The sequence below is a fragment of the Rhododendron vialii genome, chromosome 1a (assembly GCF_030253575.1).
Source record: "Rhododendron vialii isolate Sample 1 chromosome 1a, ASM3025357v1".
NCBI classification, from domain to species: Eukaryota; Viridiplantae; Streptophyta; class Magnoliopsida; order Ericales; family Ericaceae; genus Rhododendron; species Rhododendron vialii.
Window position 1 is genome coordinate 41,668,320 of NC_080557.1, and position 11,365 is coordinate 41,679,684.

At 38.7% G+C, this 11,365-nt stretch overlaps 1 protein-coding gene and 1 non-coding gene across 5 annotated transcripts; one reads left to right on the forward strand and one right to left on the reverse strand.

The window, feature by feature from the left end:
* Positions 1–1,344: 1,344 nt before the first annotated feature.
* On the reverse strand, positions 1,345–9,037 carry LOC131323608 (UDP-glucuronic acid decarboxylase 5). Of its 4 annotated transcripts, none has more exons than XM_058355485.1 (13): positions 8,859–9,037; positions 8,061–8,178; positions 6,038–6,124; positions 5,751–5,838; positions 4,872–4,963; positions 4,522–4,586; positions 4,345–4,433; positions 3,997–4,074; positions 3,812–3,905; positions 3,235–3,301; positions 3,065–3,128; positions 2,918–2,958; positions 1,345–1,814 (listed from the first exon to the last, which is right to left on the reverse strand). In XM_058355485.1, the coding sequence occupies exons 2-13, from the start codon at positions 8,145–8,147 to the stop codon at positions 1,632–1,634; spliced, it is 1,035 nt and encodes a 344-aa protein (XP_058211468.1). In that variant the 5' UTR covers positions 8,148–8,178; positions 8,859–9,037; the 3' UTR covers positions 1,345–1,631. The 4 variants fall into 4 exon arrangements, with proteins under 4 accessions (XP_058211468.1, XP_058211515.1, XP_058211558.1 ...); XM_058355532.1 differs by lacking the exon at positions 8,859–9,037 and adding an exon at positions 8,537–8,617; XM_058355575.1 differs by lacking the exon at positions 8,859–9,037 and adding an exon at positions 8,439–8,579.
* A 2,256-nt stretch (positions 9,038–11,293) lies between these two features.
* TRNAH-GUG (transfer RNA histidin (anticodon GUG)) lies at positions 11,294–11,365 on the forward strand. The gene has a single exon. It is a non-coding gene; the product is annotated as a tRNA-His (tRNA).

The following is an 11,365-nucleotide window of genomic DNA, read 5'->3' on the forward strand; positions in this document are numbered from 1 at the left end:
CACCACCATCCCACTTTCTAAACCCGTCACGAGAGGTTTTTTTTTTTTTCTTTTTCCTTTTGCTTTTCAATTAAAGATTATGGAGAGAGAGAGAGGAGAGGGTGGTGTAGTGGGCCGAATAAGTTGGGCTCAGTCGGGTTGGATGACCCAACAGCAAGTCCAAGTTTACTGGCCCTGAGTGGATGGACTGGACTGAATCACAGCCCGAGTTCACAGTGGGTCACAAGACTCGGCTATTATACGGATTAGTAGACGTGATCCAAACGCTTTGATCCACATCGTCCAACTGGGAGAGTATGCCTTATCAGGTTTGACGGTTACGACCCGCGTGATTCACGGAAGCCAGCTCACCGATGTGCACCTAACCGACTAGCTCCATACGTCATATTTGGCGTCAACCGAAACAGTTACAACACGAGTTGGGCACATGCTCATTCGGATATCAACTTATGCACATGGGCTGTAATTGCCTGGCCCAATACGTCAATCGTGACGTCAACAAAAGCGGTTATGAATGTGTCTGGCATGCGCATACTTGGAGAGCAAGACTTGGAGTTCTATATAGTGGAAGTAGATTAGCCATAATGGGTACGCCGTTCCAAAAATCATGATTGCTTTGTACTTTGCTCTCCTGTTGTAGCCACTTAACCATTGAAATGCTTTGCCAGTCGACCCTGACCAGGTTGGGCACTAATGGTAGGTGTTACGTGTGTGCGTAGGTCAGGCAACAAAGTAAGGTGAAGTACCAAATCCCGAACCAGATGTTCAGTGAAGGTTCCTGATTAGTATCACAACCCCACAAGTTGCTGTGGTTATCTTTGCTGAAGCCAACGACAACGACAACATAGTGGCTCGCTAGGCACAAATCTGGTGGCTTCGATTTTCGAAGATGGAGAGAGAGAGACAGAGATGCAATGAGTGCTACAGTGGCTAGTTAAGCGTGGCGAGTAATTGTAGAAGGGGGGAAGTAGTGAGTGTTATGGCGAATCCCTGTTTTCAGCCCCGCGGCTCAACAAAAACTTCGAACCTGGGGAGAAGCGAGTCTGTTGAAGATGCCCTGAGAATATGGTCAATCACGATAAATCAATAGTGCCAGTACTTATCATACTACTATGATAAGATGAATTTTGCGGCCATGTATCTTTAAGACCCTAAAGCTCATTCTGATCCCCAAAACCTTTTCATTATTAGAGTTGCAAATAATCGAAGTAGTGAGTTGTCTAAAATCTTAAAGCCCCTTCCCCTGGCCATCTTTTACAAGTCTCTAACATGTAAAACTATCCAGGCGAAAAATCGAGTTGACAACAAATTGGTAGCTATTGGGACAAGGCATAAGCAATATTCTGATGAAAAAAGGCATAAGCAATATATTTGTAGTAACAAAGAATAAAAGTCCAGATAAAGGGTACCGAATGTCGAATGCTCCAGAGTTTATCGGAGTACATAACTATAAGAAGCAACTCACTGTGCTTTATTTCACCTATATAACCTATAGAAAGTAGCAACCAGCATCAAAGACACATTGTGGGGGGAGAGAAAAACTGGTGAAGCCTCAAGGCAGAAACCCTACCCCATACGTAAAATTGATAATTAACGGAAAAACTCCACCCAGATGTACTTGAGATTGCCATTCAGTTCTTCGGAACAGCGAGCCTCTGGCGGAAATCATCCTCCATGAGGGGAAGACCGTCGCGCAACTTGATTTTTGGCTCCCATCCGAGCAATTCCTTTGCCTTTGCGATGTCTGGTTTCCTTTGGCGTGGATCGTCAGGAGTGTTCTCCACCATCTTTATCTCCACTTTAGGATTAATGAGCTGCAAGCGAACAATATCAATCATTTTTCACGAATACGAACCAATGTGACCCTGACCGAGGATGTAATTGACTCTTATCCTTGTTAACCTTGCATGCCACATGCTTACAGTAGCTTGCAAGATATATTAGGACCATCTGATTCTGGGTAGTACCATGTTTGTTTCAGTAAACAGGCCCGAACCCCCTCAAACAAGCCTGCAAAGAGGCCATTTTGGGCCCAAAACTTTTGACCATAAAATAGGGCTACTTGTTATACGAAGTCCCCAAATTAACTTGATTTTGACTTTTTTAACGTCACCAAACCCCGCCTGAGTACATCCTTCTAATGCCAACCACAAAAAGAAAGACAAACTATTCTTATTCATGGAGTCCAAAGTCATCGAGTCTGAAGGGATACTTTCCTGGTTCTCTTTTCTCTCTTTTTGTTCCGTTTGTGTGTATTATAGCTCTAGGCTTTGTTTGATATGTGTGTGTGTGTGTGTGTGTGTGTGTGTGTGTGTGTGTTGTAAACTAGATCTTGTCAAAATCAAGTTCAGATTTTGAGTTTTGAATCTGCTTGCGGAAACATATAGAGGCCCCAACTTGGGTTAGGAGTTTGCTTAGGTCCCAGAAAATTGAGTTGACTTAACACCACCTTGTTAATCGAAGACTCCCTCACAACCTGTGCAAGCTCATACCCAATCATTTTTTGGTAGCATTTACTGCAGTTGGCACATCTGTCCAACACACTTCCTACCAACAATAAACGACTGTGTTCGTTTTGAGTCTCTAGACCCAACCATTTCTTTCCGCGCATGGTTGCCAATAAGCTTTTTCCCTAATTATTACTCTCATTTTCCTATCTCTTCTCTCCACTCATTACCCGAAAAACCTCCCTCAAAGCCCAAACCAAACAAAGTAAATAATATGCATTCCAAACTTCTCACAGTCAAATGCATTCTTTCCGTATTTCCACTGACAAACAGTAAAAGGAACATTTCAAAAATTCCAGGTACTATTTTATAAGTCATCTCAGCTATGGTACCCAACGAATCCAAATTCATAAAAAATCATATCAACTGCTTTGTTCTTCAAAGGAGTTGCGTAGGAGATAGGCTCTTACCTCTTTTACAGTCTCAGCAAGCTCAATCATGGTAAATTCACCTAATATTGCCAAAAAAGTAACCAGGTTAGGATGTATTGCATCTATAGCATACTGGTATTTGAATACGAACATCATGTCCTTCAAGAAACAGTGTTGGAAAACAACCTGGGTTTCCGATGTTGATTGGCCCTGTATTTTCCCCTTCCATAAGCCGAATGAGTCCATCAACCTTCACAGGTCCAAATAGAAGTTAAGCACTTTAGACGGCTATTAATACCCCCAAAGCATCATCACATGGCCAGAAAATTATTGAACAATACAGGTCTCTTGCCTACCATATCTGAGACATAACAAAAGCTGCGAGTTTGCGTTCCAGGAGCTTGAACTGTCAATGGTTCATCACTGAAAGAGTGCAAATCAGAGGTAACATGATGCATGAAGATTTCAGGTGTCAGATAATTAACCCAGAAAAGTACAAGAAGTTAACGCTCTCCGAAGGCTCCACTTCAGACTCTCAACAATGATTCGATGCCACTAACCATTTAAGTATCCCTACTGATCAAATGTCATCTTGTTGAATGCAAATGGCCTTAAATTGTGATATTCTTTAAGGCACACAGAAGCGGAGTGACTTCCGCTCCGTGGGTACTTCATCGAAACATATTAGCACCGGTAGTCTCCCCAGACGAATAAAACAAGAAATACATGGAAAAATCAACAAGAGCGGCAGAACTAACGACTTTATTAGAAAGTCGAATTACCAACTTTTACACCAATTTTCAAGTGGATGAGATCGGTCGAGTGGTCTCCGTTGGGGATGGGATTGCACGTGTTTATGGATTTTGTTCTCTTGGCAAAATAGTAAAAGAAGATAGTGATACAAGGATATCATGCAACTGCTCAAGGACTCACCGAATTGCTTGTGCTATGAAGTTGCTAACAACACGTCCATCATCTATATTCATGCGGGGCCCATATGTGTTGAAAATTCTCGCAATGCGTATTTCTGATAAAAATGAACAAAAATGTGACATCGCGAAGTAACAAAAGAAAATAGGGGAAACAATTCATGACACGGAGGCAAAATGTTCACCTACCTATTCCATGCTGTCTATGATAATCAAACATCAATGTCTCAGCTACACGCTTCCCCTCATCATAGCAACTCCGGACTCCTATATCAGTTGAACATCGCATTCTTAACAATGACATTTCCTTACAGACTTACCCAAATCAAGTGTTAAATCAATTATTCCAAAAAACAGGAGCAATTGCATTCCATCTTTAAGCATTTGAAATGATCAATCAATAAAGCAAACCAAAGGATTTTCTTTTCACAAACAGAATTGCTTCAAAAGAATCATTACATGGACCCAAAAAATGAACACATACACAATTACAAATTTTAACCAACTGGACAATGTCGATGCGATGATAGAACTTACCAATTGGGTTAACATTACCCCAATAGGTCTCAGGTTGGGGATGCACGAGAGGATCTCCATACACCTCCGAGGTTGAAGTGAGCAAAATCCTGTTAAGCATTATCATCATAAATGAACAAGACAAGGACACGGCTATAGACCTGTTGAAAATGTAAATGCACATATCACTCAGCCAACCTTGCTCCGACTCGCTTGGCAAGTCCCAACATATTCAGTGTCCCGATAACATTTGTCTTTATTGTCTGTTGGAGTAATTTGCAACGCATTAGATCAAATTCTGAAAACACAATTTACATTTCTAGGCTAGTGAATTGTATGATTAATCATCGTACAAATCAAGTAAACCTCATATCAGGAAAATATATGGGCGATGTTACTCTAGTTATTTGTAAACCCTTCATTCTACCCAACAGTAGAACATCTTTAACAAATATTCTTGGCATGCTTTGTACATTGTAAAAATGAAATGCCAATAGACCAAATCGATGCATTTACAATGTACAAAAATGAAATGCCAATAGACCCACCTTTACAGGATTATACTTATAAAAAATGGGAGAAGCAGGACATGCAAGATGATATATCTGATCGACCTCCACCAACAATGGCTCTGTGACATCTGCAAAAAGATGAAGGACAAATAAACTATAACCAACAAGAAAGATTGTAAAAATGGATGCAATTATGCGAAGAAGATGGTCATGTTCTTAATGACAAATTTCAATGAATTGCATATGGACATCACAATCACAATTACATGGCGAACTTAAGCTGCTTTAATGTTTCAATGAATTGCATATGGACATCACAATCACAATTACATGGCGAACTTAAGCTGCTTTAATGGATACGCAGTCCATCTATTCTATTACATTAAGCAAACAACAAATTTTTTTTTGGCTCTTAAAAAAATTACACCAGCCCTACACTCGGAACAGTTCCGACCAAGAAAAACGAGGAAAGTAACCACTTGGTCAATTTGGCCCATGCATGGCATCTCTCTATTACATATATTTGGAGAGAGAGAGAGACATCCAACGGTCAAATAGTATAAATTCACACTCAATGTGTGTAGTATTGCTTCAACTTTATTTACAATTCTATATGCAACTCCTCTGTGGTTGAATATATTGCAACGAGCGAAAAAACAGTTCGTTCTGTTGCTCAACAGTTAAATTGATTAGCTTGATATATACTTCAGAAGAAGATAGGTTACAATTCAAGTTTAACTATTCATGAGCAGTCCCAAGTCCCAACAAAGTTCATGATCAGGAGTAGAATATGTCCAAAAGTGAGTAAGGAAATACAAGATTAAATATTCAAATTTCGTCCCAACAGCACATACAGAACAATCTCACTGTTGCTGCCTATGGACTACATGTTAAGAGAGAGAATATGAGAAGTACCATGACGAATAAGCTCAAATCTCGGATGACCAATCCATTTTCTCAGATTGTCCTTTGAACCGGTGAAGTAATTATCAGCAACAATCACCTAAGCAAAATACATATTCCATCTTGTTAGAGGACACGCTCAGGTTATTCATGTGACCTGAAATATATTAAGATTGGCTTGCAGATAATTTTTTCTTCAATGGCTTCATGAATATAAGAGAATTTTCCTGACACACAGTTATCCTCCTCAGCAGTAGCCAATCACAGTGGCACTGAAAATGTAAGAAACAAATGCTCACCTCATTCTTTTCATTTTCCATTAATCTGTCAACCAAGTGAGAACCAATGAATCCAGCTCCACCAGTAACCAATATTCTCATGTTGGACTGCCATCAACAATAAAAGATCTTATTGAAGAGCACGTGCATCGAGACATGTAATGAAAGTGACTCTCATGGGACTGACTGACATGGAACTGAATCAACTCAACCAAACGGACTCTATTTGACAAAATCAGAAAACAAACAATAACACAAATCTTAAACACAAGAAAGAACCACAATCTTGAACCTATTTTCCGATTCGTTGATAGGTCATGAACAAAACAAAACAGGTTTAACCAGTAGGCAGAAAACATGAATAGTGGGGGCACCTTTTAACCACTTCAATAAAAATAATAAAAAAGGTAACATATTTATAAAGAAAGTTACTTACAACACAAATCATTTGCTTGAATTGTCTAAGCGGATCAAGTCTAAGAGCAATTCAATAGAGGAACTAAAATGCAATAATTAGCAAATCTTGCATGAATTAGGAAGAACATTTTATTTTCAAATTTTATTCCACATTCTCCAAATTTGAATTGCGTTGCGGGTTCAATCGAAGGAGAGAAAGAACCAAGACTATCGTAAAAATTGTAATCAATTGTTAAAGTATAATGTGTTATAACCCATGGTATAACCACTTTTAAATTTTGGACATTATGTATTAGAGAGTTTTGAGACGTAAGTGGTGGCTATGTTTTTCCTTAGATATCTCGTGTCGCCAATTTAATAAAATTGTTCTAATTTTAAAATGAAAAGTTGAGAATGAGATGATGTACAAAACATTTGAGAGTGATCAAAAAGAGATCTAGAACAATATCTGAAAAAAATTCAAAGATTTTGCACACGAAAAAAAAAGTGAGTGGGGGGCCTAGGCCCCCACTGGGCCTAGGCTCCCTCCGCCACTGGGTTTAACATGCCTGCAAACTTATGATATGGTAAAAGGGTGTTCAATTCGTGGATTGCACCAATGTTACCAGAGAGCGGCTTAGAGCACTATTCCCAAAAGTGATTTATGTTCTCGAATGAATGTTCCGAAACATGGTACGCATTAGTTCCATAACGTTAAATTAGTGATCCAACACCGCCGCACATATTTTTTCCAAAGCAAAAAAATAAAAACATATTACAAACTAACAATATTTAGATAGTGGAGTTTTGGCAAGACAAAATGGAAACAATCAGTCATTGTGTTCACGGAAAAGTGTATTGCATAAAGAAACTTCATGGTAATATTTCAATTTATCAGATGTTACCGCTTGAAAGGAACAACAACAACAACAGAACCCACGTAGTTCCCAATCATTGGGGGTATGAGCGGGGGAAGATTGGAGACAAACCTAACCTCCTTTGGCAATATGCACAAAGTGACTGCTATCAGAAAACCACTGAAACAGTGGCCCCCCTATACCTGTTTGTTTGTTTTTTTTGCCAATATTGTATACATTAGTGGGGGTGTTAGAGTTAGCACATGGGGACCTCCTTTGGCAATGTTCACAAAGTGACTGCTATCAGAAAACCACTGAAACAGTGGCCCCCTATACCTGTTTGTTTGTTTTTTTTTGCCAATATTGTATACATTAGTGGGGGTTAGTGAGGGTGTTAGAGTTAGCACATGGGGGTCGAGAGGCTATCCATAGCCCTGGCTTCCAAACCCCGCCCCTTGTGGGACTCGAACTTTGGTCACCACTGGGGGAGGGAGATGAGTTACCAACTTCACTAGAAGTGATTCTCAAGTATGATAGCTTTGTTAAATGGGGCGAAATCCTCACAATTAAAAACTTAAATGTGCCATAATTGTTGCATGTCATGCCCAATTATACTAATCCTCTTTCCTCCATTCAAACAACATAACTGATGGAGAAGAAGACAGCGAGTCGAACTACACAACAGGGGTGCACAAAAGAACCTCCTTGCTACTTATGTCATGCATATGTCTCAAAGAGCAAAACAACATAAATCTTTAATTCTGAAAGCAAGTTACAGAAAACAGATATACCTGAAAAAATTTAGAAAAGCGCAACGGAGATGGGGTGGGAGGTGGCTTCGTGGTTGTCTGGTGATCTCCATTTGAAGAATTCGCCATCAATCTAAAACCCAACAGCAATATTCAATCCCTGCCAATTTTCGTCAATCACAAACTCTTCATTCAAATCCAAAAAGAAAACAGAAATCCAAACTTTGAGGGGAAATTTTACTTTTTCATATATCAAACTTGCCTATAAAACACAGAAATCAAAACCCAGACCGGAAAATCAAAGAAAACAACAAGAAGACAAAACGAAAAAAAAAACTGTCAATTTCATCAATCACAAACTCTTCTAATCAAATCATTCAAATCCAAAAAGAAAATCCAAACTTTGAGGGGAAAACTCACTTCGTTACGTCTCAAACTTGCATATAAACAGGCAGAAATCAAAACCAAGACCAGAAAATCAAGGAAAACAACAAAACCAACGAAAAGCCCAAAATTACCGAATTTAATCTGCCAAATTCTGCACACTGCACCCCACTGGATCAGTATATATCACTTTCCCGATATATAATTAGCTTAAACGAAACACGTCAAATCGAATTGCGAGAAATCAGGAAGACAACAGTAAAAAAACAAAAGGTGGGGTTGAGACTTGAAATTCACGAAACGTAAAAGTTAATGAAAGGTAACCCGGTAAAAGTTGTAACAATAACCGAAGCAGAGCCGCACACCGACTGGAAAAAAAAAAAAAAAACTATTTCGATTCATTCTTTAACTCTTGTTTAGATCTGATCTGTTCAGTAACAGTACAGGACAAATTACCTTATTGCCGTTGAGGGAGTTCAATCCAAGGTTGGTTGTCGAGTTTTGATCGGAGAGGCGGTGATCGTGATTGGGAAGTTGATGAAATTCTCACTCTAATTTTCTTGGGTAGTAATAATAAAATTCTCTATTTATTTAGATGAGGACACAGCTAGAATCTGATTCTCTATTTATGAGGTGAGATAAAGAATGGGTGTCGTAATCTTTTAGGTATACATATTAAAAGCGGGTTGTCTTTGTCTCTGGGCGTTTACGTACGGAGGGGTATGAATGTCCATGCAGTGCGTCAATGCGTTACGGGAGTGTAGTAGATCTCGGTAGATTGTAGTGCGCTTTTATTGTTTTCGTTCAAATATTATGTATTTTACAAAATTTGTAGGGTATTATATTTGTAGTTAAGTATAATATTTTTACAAAGTTTGTAGAGTATTATATTTGTTGTAAAGTTGAAGTTAATCGAAATTCGAGAATCATTCTTCGAGGTAAATTTATTTTGCGTTAAATGTTTTTAGATCAAAAGGCTAGTGATATTCTATTAACTTTAGTTATAATCTAGATCATTACGCGACGAATTATATAAATTGTACGATTCAAATCGCGATAATGAATTTCGTGATATTCCTTGACGAGTCCATATTCTTCAGGTTACTAGTATATACTATGAATACATAATATGTCAATCCTTACTCGGTTCTATTACACTCCTAATGAAACTTGCAATGCTAAAAGGTTATGAACTTGACTTTGAGTCTGACTAAGGCAAAGTTATATCCGGCATGGGACTCAATTTGGGTGAGCATGGTTTAGGGGTAATTTTTTCTAAAAAGTTTATCTATAGCTTAAGAACTTTAGACAATTGTATTCGCTAAATGGACTTTTACTTGATGTATACGAAGAGAATAACTTATCTCAAAATCCGTGTTTTGTGGACTTTATCCCATCTAGTTCGTTTTGATGATGGAAAGAGCGGTTGACTTGTGTACGCTACGTGTGTTTATAGTCTTTCATCTAAGGTTTAGAGTTTAGGGTTTAAAATTTGCACTTTAGGACAATCTCTATATTAACTGTAATAAAATATTTTGGAGTTCGGACCGAACCAGACGAGAAACTTGTGTACGCTACGTGTGTATAGTCTTTCATCTAAGGTTTAGAGTTTAGGGTTTAAAATTTGCACTTTAGGACAATCTCTATATTAACTGTAATAAAATATTTTGGAGTTCGGACCGAACCAGACGAGAAACGAACGTTCTCTCTATATGATATGTTCAAATTTGGTAGATAGACATACTCCTAACGAAATACAAAAACTTTCTATATGATATGTTCAAATTTGGTAGATAGACATACTCCTACCCAAATACAAAAACTATCTTTGAAAGGGCTGAATTGGAGTCACTTTATTGGGAAAAATGAAACACCAGTTGGGGGAAGAAAAAAAAGAGAGGTGGTACAGCCACCGCGCCAAAAATGTAGTGGCCGGTCGCCGTACGCCAAGTGAGTCTCGTACAGATGATCCGAACCATTTTATAATCTTTAAAAAAATGAGTGGGCATTACAGAATATCAGCTCGATCTGATATGTTTAGATGTTCAGATCAAACTTCTCATCTTTGGAAAAAAATTGGAAATATTGGTTTCCTGGTGTATGGAAATATGAGAAGCTTGATCCGAGCACCTACACATATCGGATCAAACTGATGCTTCGCGCAGCACACTCATATTTTTTTTTTTAATTATTGAACGACTCGGATCATTCGTGCGGAGCCCGGAGTTGACCCCACACAGCTTGCGGTGGTTATGGACTTTTTGGAAGAAAAAAAAAACCATAAATCTGATCTCACCTTCTCTCATGTTTCTAATTGATTGAGTTATCTCACATTCCTAAATGTAGGATCTTATTACCTTGCATAAATGTCCCATCATCAAGCCATACAATCATATGTGAAATTACTGTGTTATTACAACTTACAAGAGCAAGAACTTCACTGGCAATTACTCAAATAATAATAATAATAATTACTCTTGAAAAAAGAAAAAATAACCTTAACTGGTAAAAAGAAGAAGTTACAGTATAACATATTGTGTGCCAGCCTTCATTAACGAAAGTGAGGGAAAAGTGACTGATCGCACCATCCACAAACAGATCTTTTAAGGTTGAGCGAAACTCACGAGACACCTATTCTCCATTCCGTATTTTCAAATCAACCCGCCCTTGCTTTTATCTCCGACTCCAAATCGATACATACTGTGAACCCATTAATCTCTCTCTCTCTACCCTTCATCTCCTACACCTACCAAGTCAATTTCTTCGGCCCCTCTCCATCTTCCCATGTGAATGGAAGGTCTGGTTAATTCGTCTTGGCCTTATTAAAGCAGAAAAGAACTGGGCGCATTTGACATGTCTAATATTAAAAATTGAGAAGCTGTTCACAACTTGTGGCTGTAGTTTAGTGGTGAGAATTCCACGTTGTGGCCGTGGAGACCTGGGCTCGAATCCCAGCAGCCACA

What these genes read in the sequence shown, in the direction of transcription:
- LOC131323608 (XM_058355485.1), bottom strand. Translation starts at nt 8,147, where the DNA reads ATGGCGAATTCTTCAAATGGAGATCACCAGACAACCACGAAGCCACCT. An exon ending in ATAAGTATAATCCTGTAAAG is followed by an intron (nt 4,587 to 4,871) that starts GTGGGTCTATTG and finishes TTACTCCAACAG; the next exon opens with ACAATAAAGACAAATGTTAT. An exon ending in GGGTAATGTTAACCCAATTG is followed by an intron (nt 4,075 to 4,344) that starts GTAAGTTCTATC and finishes CAACTGATATAG; the next exon opens with GAGTCCGGAGTTGCTATGAT.